This window comes from Leptinotarsa decemlineata, unplaced genomic scaffold (assembly GCF_025532065.1).
Source record: "Leptinotarsa decemlineata unplaced genomic scaffold, Ldec_3_MD MMD2_P_RNA_scaffold_5, whole genome shotgun sequence".
Lineage (NCBI taxonomy): Eukaryota > Metazoa > Arthropoda > Insecta > Coleoptera > Chrysomelidae > Leptinotarsa > Leptinotarsa decemlineata.
The window spans coordinates 8,502,953-8,517,608 of NW_027412532.1; the positions used below are offsets into that span (position 1 = coordinate 8,502,953).

At 33.2% G+C, this 14,656-nt stretch overlaps 1 protein-coding gene across 2 annotated transcripts; it reads left to right on the forward strand.

Moving 5' to 3' along the window:
* The first annotated feature begins 722 nt into the window (after positions 1–722).
* Positions 723–12,312, forward strand: Rop (Syntaxin-binding protein Rop). Of its 2 annotated transcripts, none has more exons than XM_074169475.1 (10): positions 723–916; positions 1,997–2,164; positions 2,407–2,559; positions 3,749–3,852; positions 7,083–7,231; positions 7,331–7,546; positions 8,000–8,306; positions 8,775–9,020; positions 9,077–9,270; positions 10,096–12,312. In XM_074169475.1, the coding sequence occupies exons 1-10, from the start codon at positions 889–891 to the stop codon at positions 10,310–10,312; spliced, it is 1,782 nt and encodes a 593-aa protein (XP_074025576.1). In that variant the 5' UTR covers positions 723–888; the 3' UTR covers positions 10,313–12,312. The 2 variants fall into 2 exon arrangements, with proteins under 2 accessions (XP_074025576.1, XP_074025575.1); XM_074169474.1 differs by lacking the exon at positions 3,749–3,852 and adding an exon at positions 3,077–3,180 and having other exon boundaries at positions 725–916.
* Positions 12,313–14,656: the final 2,344 nt, after the last annotated feature.

The window sequence follows — 14,656 nt, forward strand, 5'->3', positions numbered from 1 at the left end:
AAGGTAAGGTGACACAGAACACTTGGAAAACAAAAATTGGTTCTTCTTTGAAGAAATGAAGGAAGCAAGTCCAACAATTTCATAGAGATGTCTAGATTATATGCATAAAACTTTCTTGCAAGCGAAGTGAAAGAAAAAAAGCCTTCCAAACAACTACTTTCACATTCTCGGTCAATTTCTACTCCAAACATTCGTTATGGAACTGAATCAGATATAATTCATATAAAAATAATTGATATGAAATTCCTCCTGCATAGTATGCTTCTTGGTTCGGAAACACTTGTCTGCAATGCCTTATCAGCACCTCTTTGAACTTTGAAAGATGTAAATACGCATTTTATACAAAAAATTACTGCTTCACCTCCCAGGAAGATACAAATTCACTTATGTTCACTTATGTCACGATTATTATACTTGGAAAACATTCATACGACTATTTTTTGCTTCATTTCAGACATGAAAATTTCGTTTGAATATGAAAGGAAACCTTTTTTAGGAGAGTTTGGTTGTCAACCCGAAACTTCAAGAAGTATACCTTGAGCATAATAGATTTTCAGGTGGATGAAATTTAATATCGATGCTCATCATATATTACGTAAATAATTTCAAACAAAATTTCCTTGATGAATGACAACAAAACGATTCTAGTATCACCATACTTGACAAAAGATACCGGGTATACTGTGCCGGTACCGTTCGTTTAGCCACATCGACTTTATTATGGTGATTCCGTCAATTTTGTGATTCACGATTCGATAGGAAGACCTAAAGTTGAAATTTGAAAGTACTATTATCGATAAAGTTTGTGGGTGGTTGAAAATAGGATATCACTTTGTTCTGATTTCAAAAAGTGTTATTGTAGTGGTCGACTATATAACAACATTCAACATGGCTCTAAAGGCCCAAGTTGGTCAAAGTGAGTATAATTTGAGGATTTACCTAAATGTCAAAAATTTAGTAACATAGATATTTTCGAAGAATCCCATGAATAATTGGTCATAAAAATTCATTTAGTCTGCTACATCAGCTATATTTGAAAAACCGAAAAATGAACATCCAGGAAGGGCTTATCCTGTGACGTCATAAATATCAATATCATTTTCCTTGCCTTGCATATTTGTGTTTGAAAGAGGTCATCCTTTATGCAGGAATATTTGCCACTTTGTTACCTTGTCTTCAGACATCATCAATTATTTTTTTTAGGCCCTAAATGAAATCTGTTACCAAAAAACCAGAATTGACTTTCAATACCCTTAGTACAACCCTCAAGCAGTTAGGTGTCTTTTTAATGGTTTTTTGTAGTTCAATCATATAATTTGGTACTTCATAAAAAATGTTTGAGAAACATTTTCAATATATATGTTGAAGAAACGATTATGCTTGATTACTAAGTAAATGTCTCAATCACTAAGTAAATGTAATATATGTAAACAGGTGTGAAAATTAGGACTTTTTCCTTTTTATGTAAGGCATACATATCGAACAAAAAACATAAACATCATCTATTGAAAACTATACCTAATTTTACTCGTGTACAGAGAAATATTCGTATCACTCTAATGAAAATATATTGTGTTTTCATTTTCTTATTGTTACTATCTTCTAAACTGTAGAGAATTCATCTCAGATCAAATGAATTTCAAAGTTCCTTTATGATCAATCAGGTCCAATTAAAATAAAAAAATCGCTAAAATAATGTACACCTAGTAAACGGATACATCCATCAATTTATTGATAGTGATTCATACTTGTTACTCTTTCTTACAAACATTTTTCTATTTTATACTAATAATTTATACTATAGGAGGTGTAGTGTTATATACATTATTTCTCAGATATACCCACAATTATAAATCCAGAGGATTTAAGTCTGGAGATTTATCAGACCATTCAACTGATTTTTTTCCAGATGACATGGTTTCAGTGACATAAAATAATGTGAAAATAAATCACTTAACAATAGGAGCCTAAGCGTTACAAACAATTTTTTTTTCAGAAATAATGAATGAAGTCATTAAACATAAACCTGTCAAGAAGAATGGTCCTGTTGCACAACAACAGTCTCATGGCGTTGAATGGAGGATCTTAGTGGTGGATCAACTTGCCATGAGAATGGTGTCTGCATGTTGTAAGATGCACGACATATCGGCTGAGGGAATTACTTGTAAGTATATTCAAAATCTGAGGGAAACATGCGTGTAGCCCTGATGAGTTATTAAGTATGCTTTTTGTGTTTTTTTTTGCAAAATATTGTTATCTTCAAATCTTTCAAGTTCACAGTGTGATAAAACTTGTAAGTGGTATTATTTTCAATGGTTAGTATAGTATAGAGTATGCAATTTTATTGAAACTAACATTGGGAGTGGAATTGTGTTCATGCACTTTAATTGTCTAATATGTCAACAGTGGTCGAAGATATAAATAAAAAAAGGGAACCCCTAACAACTATGGAAGCTGTTTACTTGATCACGCCATCTGAAAAATCTGTTCGTGCCCTGATGAATGATTTTGAATCGCCTCGATACATGTATAAGGCTGCTCACGTCTTTTTCACAGAAGGTAAGTCATATTTCTCTTTATAAATAAACTTACATTTATAGTCAGTGTTTCTACTAAAACTCATTTTCTATTTCCTAAATTCATTTGTTCCTATACAATGTGTTCTGTTTTGATTATTATTACTCTTCTAAATGGCAGCTGTATAAGAACCACGTGGAACTCCACATGTAGTTCCACATTATCACATTATTATTATTATTATATTTCATGTGCTAATTTTATGCAAAAAAATAATAATTTTATAGCAAAACATATCTAGTTTCATTAACTGAAAGAATTTTTCAATTTATAAAGTTGAAACAAAAAAAATTGTATGTATTGATTTTGCTACAAAAATATAAATTATTAAATGTTGAAGTGAACACATTGTATACGAATCATTTTTGTATTAATTCCAAAACTTTTTCTGCATAAATTTTCTTTACTTTTTCCCCATCCATCTTTTCCAGTATTATTCTGTATTTTACTTTCTGTTTTTATTATTTATGTAATTATTTTTTCCTTTTATTTTCTTTAGCATGTCCAGACCAATTGTTCAATGAGTTATGCCATCACCCAATAGCAAAACACATCAAAACCTTAAAAGAAATCAACATAGCATTTATTCCATCTGAGTCACAGGTACTGACATTGTTTTGTCCAATTTTATAGGTATGCTTATTGGTTTTTGTAACATTGACTTTCCTGATTACTAACATTTTGCTGATTGTCAAAAATAATGTATGGTTCCTTCATAGATATCTGTCAGTTTTCCAACGGTTCTGAGCTTCTTGTAATAAGACTTATTTATTGTAAATATGAATTGCCTCGACAATTTTTAGAAGTAATTTTTGTTTGTTTGTCTGTTTTTGTTGGTTACTTTTATATTTGATGTGAAAACATCACCTTTTTGACATAATATAAATTGAAAGATTATATGTTATACAGCTGAACTAATTTGAATTCATTCACTCAAAATTCCAGTTTTTTGTTTGCTGTTCAATACCTGCTTTTATCAGATTGAGGGTCTAAATTCGGTGAATTAATCTTAATAATCAACAAAAGATCAAAACACAACAATTCCAATTGCTAAAATATCGGAGAGTTCAAAACGTTCATAAACATCAATTTAAAAATAAATTTTTTCGACTCCCTTGTTTTTTGATCTACATGTAACTAACCAAATCATCTGAAATTCTGTTTTCGACAGTTTGCCCTGAGGAACTTTTTAATGAGCTGTGCAAATCGTGTGCGGCCAAAAAAATCAAAACTCTGAAGGAGATCAACATTGCCTTTCTGCCGTATGAGTCCCAGGTGTGTGGTGTTTGTAGACTGCTAGTCGGATTAATTTTTTGATTATTGTTGATAGTGTGCATTTTGCTTGCTTTTCCTCATCTTTCGCTTGCATTATTGGTGTGTCATGAAGAATAAAAAATATGAACCGCATTATGCTCTAGTCGAATTTATATCATAATACCCTGACATTTCCAAGACCTTTGACAATGTCCGGCACAGAAGTTGCTTATTTATTGTCCATGGTTGGAAACAAGGTTGAAGGAGCATGAGATAAACTGCAGACTAGGCTGTGGCAAAACACACACTCAGTAAAGGAAACCACAGGATTCTGTTTGAAAACTTGGTAATCATTGCCCTGACCAGGGATACCATGGCCGACTGGTACGGGAGGCAATAGAAATTCACAAACATACGGATAATTTCAAAAGAAAAGACGAAGCTGTGAACCTCAATCGAATATGGAATTCCATCCTATGGAGTTCAAGACTATCAAACACCATGACGGCAGGTTTAAAAAGGTTATCAAATGTTATTGACAATTTACGTGATCTAGATACATATATTATCACACCAGACTACCTGAATCAACAGAAATGTGCTGTACTAAATTTACCTAAGCCAGGTATAGGTATTAGCACACCAAACTACCCGAGGAGTCACATAAATATGTGTTACCTAGCCGTAATATCCAGTCATCGGAGATATTAACTGAAGTTGTATAAACCTCTGAAGAAACTAGCCACCCGCTTCAGCGAAACATCAGGAAGAAATTCCAAAAATCCACGGCGTTCAAACCCGAAGAATATTCATACTGAAAACCTCGGCCACGAAAGCCTTAACCATTTTGTTTGCCCATTAAATTTACAATTTTTAGCTTTCCCAAAGATTCTCACATGTAGCCAGTGATAATGATTTCAACTTAATAGATGCTCAGTTGGTTTGTTTCATATCTTATGGGGACTTTGAAATCAACAAAGTTTAGTATAATTACCCATTGATCAAAGAAATCCAGCTTCTTAATAAAGTTAATTACTTCATTTGGTGAGTGAATTTTCAGATCTACCTGTAAGAGCAGAACTCTGCCAAACACTGAAAACTTGATCTGGTCCGTGATGTGGCCGTCACAAACTGTTTGCTCTGCTACTGGGGCCTGAATTTCATTATGAATAATGTACTCCAAGGTTGAGAGGCCATGGCTCATTTCCTCAATCTAGTGAAGACCCAATTAGTGACTACTTTTGTCAGATAGATAAGCAACACAAATGTGTGTCTTTCAGGGAGATGCCTTTCATGACTGCAGGTCACAAGCCAGAAATATTCATCCTTAAGCCTCTGGTTTGGAAGAACGCTTTTTGTTTGAACACAGTATTATAATCTGCACTGGAAGGTCTATTTTTCAATGTAGATAATAATTCAGTTTCTGTGAATGGTTTCAAGAACATTTTGTACAGTTTCACTATATAATATTTGATAAACCATTTGAGTAATGAAGGGAAACCATTTTTTAGGTATTATAATTACAATTCTTCATGACAGACTATTTTTATCTACAACTGTAAGAACATACTTTGTAAATAGTTAGTCCAAATAATTGATTTCTATTTTTGTCTTTCCTTCTTCAAGATACAGCCTATCATTAACAAACACTTTCACAATATGTCAGTTTTAGGAACTAAAGGATTTTTTAATGAATATTCACCCTTATAGGAACAGAAGAAGAAATTATGTTACATACCTTATTCAGAATTTTTCAGTACTTATTTTTGAACATTCAATGCTAGAGGTGATTTGAAATTCTAGGTCAATTCATGAAAATAATGTTCAACTGAATAAATTTATCAGCGCTCTCAGGTTTTTGACGTTACATTTATTGTTTTTTACAAAAATTTTGCAAGATGTGATAAAGTAACAGTGGAATTGTGTGGGGTTTCATATTAAGATTTTTCAAATAGTTTATCACTGGCAATAGTATAATAAAAGTCGGAAGATTTAATATTTATAGTGTATGAAGTTAGTAGGCACGATTTATTGTTAAAAATCTCAAATTCAAGTGTATTTTCAGAGAAGTCACATTCTGTACAATAAATAAAAAAGCTTCATTTTACTACTTCCCAAAAATTATTACAAATTATGTTTATTCATTGACGAACTCTCATTTCGCTGTTACTTGTTCAGAGACAGGTGTAATTTATTCATATATTTAAATAGGTAGACCCTTTTTTTACAGGATATTATCACATTGAGACACATTCTAATTCAATAATTAAATAAGAAATGAAGAACTTGCTGTGAATAATTTGAATATATAATTTTTCAACTCAGTGAAGCTAATCACACATATTCAGTTCTGTTTTGTTTAATCAAAAAAGATTTCGAGTTGATCTGACTGAAATTCCGAATAATGATGAAAACAAAACAACTTATATCACTTGTCAAAATCCTTGAGATTTAAGAGGATTTACACTCCTACTTTCTCTAATTTCTTCAGATTCAAAAAAGTCATTATTAATATTCCTTTCATAGTTTCTCAAGTGTTAATTGTAAATTTCTCTTACACCAGTTTTTGGGAGGATAACATGTGTAAAAATTATATTGGCAAGTTTATATTGTAATGAAAATTTCATGGATGTTGGGTTATGTTAACAGCATTGTAGGAAACAAAATTTATTCGTCTTTAAACTATTGGTTATTTTAAAAAACATAATGTTTACTTGAATTCATCAAAAAATAAAAAATTTGGGAAATAACTGAAAAAACTTTTGGAAATTATTTATTATCTTTGATGAAATTGGAAGTATTGGAAATGTCATAAGAAACAATTCTATTCTTTGAATTCAATAAAAAAGTTTAGAATGAATTTCAATTACCTTCTGTAATTCAGAAACAGAAAATATATTTTCCGTTTTGAAATAAATATCTCGTCAAATGTTAAATGAAGAAAATCCTAGGATTTTTTTTGGAAGGTATTGTATTTGTACGTCTATAAATTTACTGAAACAAGTTCTGAAACAGTCTGTGTAATAAAAATTGATAAAATGTTCTTCAGACATTCAAGTTCAAAGAATTGAACTATTTATGGTTTACTGTGCTAGTTGAGTAGTACTCTCTGTGTTACTGGTTAGATTTTTAGAAATGATCAATTGTATTTTAATGTTCCTAGCCACAACTGATAATAGTGGCTTGTCACTTCAGGATCTTCAACCACACTACTATACAGTGAAGCCAATTCTGAGTAAGATTTTTTTCAGGTGTTTTCTTTAGATTCGCCAGATACATTCCAGTGCAGTTACGATCCTACCTTTGCTGCAGCTCGTAACGGCAACATGGAAAGAATGGCGGAGCAGATTGCTACACTGTGTGCAACCCTCGGAGAGTATCCCCACGTGAGATATCGTAGGTTAGTTGAAACCATGTTTGAGATAAAAAACTGAGGCCAGTCTGAAATTTGTCACAGCAAAATTCGTTCTGAAAAACTGTACCTGGAACTCCTTTTTAGTGATTGGGAAAGAAACGTTGAGCTTGCTCAGTTGATTCAGCAGAAATTGGACGCATATAAAGCAGATGAGCCCACTATGGGAGAAGGTCCCGAAAAAGCTAGATCTCAGTTGATCATTTTGGATCGCGGCTTCGATTGTGTTTCCCCCTTGTTACACGAACTAACCTTCCAAGCTATGGCATATGATCTGTTGCCCATCGAAAACGATGTGTACAAGTAAGAAAATCATCAAGTATTGTAGGTATTTCATTAGTTAGTGATATTGAAAAATAAATATAATAGGTTCTGTTAGGCATAAAGAAGTTTTGGCCTCTCTTGTAATATTTTTCTCTCAGAGATGCCGTTATCACAGATATGGGAAAATAAATTTGAAAATTATTTAATAAACATGGCAAGTGGCAATGAAAATTCTTTCCAAAATTCCGTAGCTTACTTCAAATCTGCTGAAATAGGAATGAGATATTTCAAACCATTTTGAATATACTATGAGCATCAATAGGGACGAAACTTTTCTTCATGTAATGATCCATTTTCTTCTAATGTATCACATTCCGAATATTAATATTCTTACATCTTTCAACACTTGATAGTTTCTTCAATTAATGGAAGTTTTACTGAGTTAAAAATTCATTAAATATTTGAAACGCTTGTTAGTAAACCTTTTCATAGATATGAAGCATCAGCCGGAGTCCTGAAAGAGGTCCTCCTGGACGAAAACGATGAACTATGGGTTGAGCTTCGACACCAACACATTGCTGTGGTATCACAAAGCGTAACGAAAAATTTAAAGAAATTCACTGACTCGAAACGCATGACACAGAGCGACAAACAGTCAATGAAAGATTTGTCGACAATGATAAAAAAAATGCCGCAGTACCAAAAAGAATTGTCAAAGTACGCCACTCATTTGCACTTGGCCGAAGATTGCATGAAAGCTTACCAAGGCTACATCGACAAACTCTGCAAAGTCGAACAGGTGAGTGACGGGAATTCTTATTGCAGAATTTTTAAAATGTATACTCATGTTTTGTTGTTTCCTGAATTTATATTGGTAGGTTTCTGAAGTCTGTTTGTATTGACACAATCCTTTTCACAACTTTCATTTTTACGAATTTCAAAAGTTCTAATTTCTCCAAGATATTTGCATGGCCATGATGAGACCGGACTTAAAGTTTGAAACTTCGGCAATGAATAAAAATATTTTTTCAGGACTCTATTGATCTTATCCCAAAACCAGTTCTTAAACAATAATCAATATTGGATTACCAAAGTCACTCCTGAATTTTCCTAAGTAGATTAGATGAATTTTCATAAATAGATTAGATTACCAGGACTGAAAAATCACTATCAGTATTTTGGTTTCTATTTTGAAACTTCCAACTAACATTATCATTTTTATTGGTCTCTCATATATTGTATACTTTTGCACCATCAATAATTCCAGGATTTAGCAATGGGTACAGATGCAGAAGGTGAAAAAATCAAAGACCACATGCGCAACATCGTTCCCATTCTGTTAGACCCTAAAATAACCAATGAATATGACAAAATGCGGATCATAGCCTTATATGCAATGACAAAAAATGGTATAACAGAAGAAAACTTGTCAAAGCTTGCCACTCACGCCCAAATTAAGGATAAGCAGACAATTGCTAATTTGCAATATCTAGGCGTCAATGTCATCAACGATGTGAGTGAATTCCCTTGTTTTATTGTCATTATTTTCATTGTATTTTGTTTCTCAAGGGTGGCAAGAGAAACAAAGGTTACACCATACCGAGAAAAGAAAGAATCACAGAGCAAACATACCAAATGTCGAGGTGGACACCAGTTATCAAAGACCTGATGGAGGATTGCATTGAGGATAAATTGGATCAGAAACACTTTCCATATCTCGTCGGTAGAGCTCAGTCCACTGGATATCATGCTGCACCATCAAGGTAAATGATAGGTCAAACTTGACACTTTTTCATAGATCACTGTTGTATTTTAATTCGTTTGTCGTTGGGATGTTCAAATCTAGACATGTTTGTAGCGAATGCATTGGGAAAAAATAGTGTGTTGTGATATTTTTTAAACCGAAAAAATAAAAAAGAACCGGCCAGTATAAGTTAGCCTTTACACATCATTTAACATAATTTAGGTTAGCTCTGAAATTGTCAACTTTTTCCTAATTTACCCGACTTTGTATTATATTCGTAGATTGAATCTTCTGTCAATACCATAGATGGTGTCTTCGCAGGGAAAAAATATTGCCAAATCCAATGATAGTTTTAAAACTCAGTATACTGTTGCGCAACAATAGTATACTGTTGTATACTATTGTATACCAAAGAAACCCGCTACAAAAAGATCGTGGTTATTCTATGATGGTCAGCGGCTGGTATATTTCACTATAACTTTCAACATCCGGGCAAACCATTGCAGCAGAGTCCTATTGTAAGGAAATCGACGACCAGCTACCTTCTATTCAAGCACTTCGATAACTTTCTCACAGGTAGAACCTTCTCTAATCAGGGCAAGGCAAAAACGGCCTTCGTCGACGTCATCGAATCCCGAGCACCTAATTTTTACGCTGATGGTATTGATTGATATGTGTTAAGTTAGCAAAAGTACACTGATTCGAATTACCGAGATATTACAGTTTAAATTAGACTCATAAAAACGTGCAACATTTTTGAAAAAACCTAATATGATACTGTATTATCATACTGATTTTCGAATCAATTGAGCTATTCAGATTGTATGATATTTTTTGTTTTTAGTGCTCGATATGGCCAATGGCATAAGGACAGAGGTCAGCAGGCCGTCAAAAATGTACCGAGGCTTCTAGTCTTCGTAGTGGGAGGAATCAGTTTCTCAGAAATTCGTTGCGCTTATGAAGTTACCAACGCCCAGAAAAATTGGGAAGTCATAATCGGTTCTTCGCACATACTCACTCCAGAAGGTTTCCTCAGTGATTTGGCTACGCTTGCTGGCTAGAATTCAGCGAAAAAGGTTACATTCAATGTACCGGAATAAATTTTTGTTATTTTACATCTTTGAGTTCTGCATCACAGCTTTTCGGCAAGCTTGTATAACCCGAGACAGAGATGAAAGTTAATGTAATGCACCTTTTCAATTTTACTTATAGGCCAATCAGATGGAAAATCAACGAATTCAGTAAAGTTTTCCACTAAAGGAACTTTGTCTTGCCAGTATTCTGTAACTCGTTATTTATTTCAAGAACACTGCGTTTAGTCTCGTAATATGCTTTAGATTGACATCTGACATTTTACAGAAATTTTTTATCACAAATTTTGTTTGTTAACCTAATTTCTTGAAAATTACTTTGAATGTGATTGAAAGTAACTTCATTGATTCTAATTTTTTAATGATATCAATCCCAGACAGCATAAGGACATCGATGGATATCCTTGGGTGGTCCATTCTGGATATTGCTTATATGTGATGAATGCCCGATTTATGATCAAGGATATCCATAGGATATCCATCAGGAACATTCTTGAAAGAGGTTTTTTTGCCTTTGAAGTTATCCAATTATTGAAATAATCTGTTACTGAAGTAAATTATACAAATGATCTGAGTATGTCCACCACTAGACAAAACTCTGTAAGAACAGAGAAGAAAAGTTGGCAAATGTCAAAACAATAAAATGGTTTGGTTGTCTACAGGTATTCAGTGCAAATGATCTGAATATCACTATCGCTGATCATCTTTATTTTTACAATATGTTTCAAATATGTAAAAATGGAAAGAATATCAAACTTCAGATGAGAAAGAAGCAAACGAAATTCAAATCAGCTCTCCTCACGAACTATTTAAATTTTGTTTTGGATATCCCACAGATGTTCATATGATATCCACCGAAGGATATCTGTTCCAGAGATATCTCATGGACATCCATTTCACGTCCCAGGATATTCCCACCTGTCTGGGATTTTACTATTTTGAGTTGAGTTTGTTGTCATGCTGTTATCAGCTCACCAAAACCATTTAGGTTCTTATCCCTGTCATGGAAAACTTCAGAATAATAATTAGCTGTCTTGAATGTTGTTTATCAAATATTCTATCTGTTAGGCCTGTAGCCATGAAAATTATGCTATATAATGATTACTAATTGTTTCCAAGAACAATCCAGCTGGTTTTTTCAAGTCTTCCTTAGTGTTCAGGAAAGGAAAACCAGCAACTATTTCCCTCTAATTTATATTCAACTATAGCTTTAAATAACCATTATTTGAGAAAGTTATCATAAAATCTAGTCTTGAATAAATTGCACATAGTATGATAGGAATTAGTTACATCTGAACTGTTTTAGAGTATTCTAAAGCATTTGAAATCGACTTGTAAATCCTAATATATATATGTTAGAATAGTTAATTGTATATTAAAACAGTGAGTTGGGTATTTCTGAAGCCTTGGTTTTGACTTGTAAGGGGGTGAAGATATCTTTTTTGGCGCTTCGTGGAAAATTAGTCAGGACTATCTGTCAAAAATTGTTTTTCCAAAATTTTCAAAACCAATATCGAAGACGACTTTTTCTGTTTTAATCTGTGTTATTGCCTAGCTGTTGTTAGTATTAATAATTTTACGAATACATATATGTATCTATAATTCTGCAGCAGGAATCCGAATAGTATTTTCTTTTTTTGATAATAACTGCTTGAGATGTTTCTAGTTGAAAATTTAACATTTATATGATGGGTACTTTGGATCTCCCGTGTAAGTTTTTCTTCTTATTAATTTTTATATACATTCCATTTTTGGTTTCCTGCAGCAATTCAATATTTAATATGGTATATAAGTTTATAAAATTTGTTGAATTTTATTTTTCAATACTAAGAATTTTTAAGATCAGTGTTACAGTTGACAATATAAGATATAACTGAGTGTTTGTGTGCTATTTATTTGTTCTAGTTAATATCCTTGATGGTTATGGATAATATCATGTCAATTGAAATTGAATAAATCTTAGCAAGCAATAGATTTTTTTTAGTCACAGATTAAAGTAAAACTGTCACTCTGCAGAATGAGAGAGAAAAAAAGAGAAAGAGATATCCAGACAACACCTGATATCCTGTGGACATCCAATTTACGTGGACTGTTCAAAGAATAAGGTGATTGTTCAAATTTCGCGGGCTAAGTACATTCTTTTATAGGTTCTTTAACTTTTTTATGTTGGTACACTCGTCTCGAACATATGCTCACAGTTTAGCATGATTAGTTTGTTGGTAAGAGGTTGAAGTGTTTGTTTTATTTAAAGTGAAAAACAAAATGGGGTTTGATTATTCAGTGTAGTCAATTATTGGTCAACCCAAGGGGAGAAACGTATAACAGTATATTAATAACTCACTTTACAATTCCTCCTAAATAAAACTTTTTCAAAATTGAATTTGCTTTGTCATTCGAATCGAAATATAAGAGACACAAGACCTTTTCTGAAGCTCTTATACTCTGGATTGGTGCAGTCAACCGTCCAATATTATTTGACTTTCTGGGAATCATGAGAGCTCACGTCAATTAAGCTTTTATAAGCCCGGAAAACAATAATACATACAGTGTTTGATATGAAGCCAATGACATCAGCACTTTTAAAAAAAAGCCAACATTTTAATTCTGTTAAGTTTATATATTTCACATCTGGTACGATACCTCAAAAGAAAACGTCATGTATAACTCACGAAATAAATTATATTCATATCATCCATTTTCACATCAGGAAACTGCTCAATATTCTTCGGATTTTAGCCAGTTGATTAGTGAGTCCTATTCATGAAAACACCTTTATTGTGAAACTTGGTTCGGTCCCAACTCTGGGATGGTCGGTAATCACTGCCTGGCATGTGATCCATGCCAGGAGTCGCAAATCAAAAGTTAGATCTCGTTAATCTTTAGCTACCCTTAAAATTGCTCTGGCTAACAAAAAATCCATTTCAAACCCCATCTATTTTATGACACTGGGTCAGATTTTAGAAGAAGAAAACATATAGAATAAACCTCCCTATTTATTCAAGTTCTATAAACTGTCATCTGTGGATATAGGTAAGGGGAATGAGGAGGTTGTTTATGTGTGCATCCTGTGTAGATGGCGCTGCACGTAACCTAAACAATATACGAGTGATTGATCCCAAAGTTCAGATAAAATAAATATATTTTAAAAATACTGAAAAACACGCTTTCATAGCATACGAAATAAAAAAAATAAAAAATAGATGTAGTTTAAAAAACTAAAAAAACACGCTTTTCAAGAACATCGAACTAAAAAGTTGAAAATATTTTTTAAAATAAGCTTAGAACAAAAACGAACGAAAAGTACCTACTAGTATTATTGTGAAAAAAGCGTGGGCGCTTTGTGCTATATTTTTTGTATACCATACGCCCGTCGCTTTTTTCACAATAATATTAGTATTTTTCGTTCGTTATTGTTTCAAGCTTATTTAATATTTTTTTAACTTTTTAGTTCGATGTTCTTCAAGAGCGTGTTTTTTAGTTTTGTATATAAACTATATTTATTAAACAATAACATGACAAAACGTGATCTGGTTATTGTCCATTGTTATACGGTAACATAGCAGGTTTGTGTACAAAAACGATTTGATGATATTATGGTTACCTACCTGAAAATGAAGTATCTATATTTGTTCTTTCCTTGAGAGTCATATCATTCCGTACTGTAGTGTTTTATATTGATTTTATTATGCTTATTTTGGAGTGTATTTCTGTTTTCACTTTTCGGCATTGTGACAGGCTTACCGAAGGGTTATAAATATAATCTCAAGAAGAGAAAAAACAATGTCTTACTCCTGAAAATGCCAACCATTCATGCCGGTGTTCAGAAACACTTATTCGCACGAACAACGGTCAATAAACCGTAAAAACAACAATCCACAAAACATACCGTTTGGAAAGTCCAAGTATACTGATCAATGAGAGTCTCTTTCTTTACTGCATTGAGATCGAAACGAAATATCTAATGATAACTCTTTGATGATAACGTGATGCTGTTTACAGGTGGTTGTCCCGTGGGTTGGGCTACCTATCGGGCGCGGCTCCAGGTGTCGGACAGGGGACTGGAGGCTCTGTCCGGGAGAAGCCAATGTGGCACAAATAAGTAGGGTAAGGGGAACTAAAACTCCCCAAAAGCCTTTACAAAAAATGCCTGCGTGGACCAGCCTACCCAAGCTAAGGTGTAAGGAATCGTGCCGACAGCTGAATGGCCGCAGGGTGATATGCAGTCACGAACGATCCCCTTGGGAAACTGGGCGAAACCTCATTGTAATCAGCTTACCTCTGGTAATGCGGGGCTCTGCCAGAGGTGACCAACTC

Coding starts and splice junctions, on each gene's coding strand:
- Rop (XM_074169475.1), top strand. CDS start 889: ATGGCTCTAAAGGCCCAAGTTGGTCAAA. Junction 8,307..8,774: donor AACTCTGCAAAGTCGAACAG/GTGAGTGACGGG, acceptor CAATAATTCCAG/GATTTAGCAATGGGTACAGA. Junction 9,021..9,076: donor GCGTCAATGTCATCAACGAT/GTGAGTGAATTC, acceptor TTGTTTCTCAAG/GGTGGCAAGAGAAACAAAGG.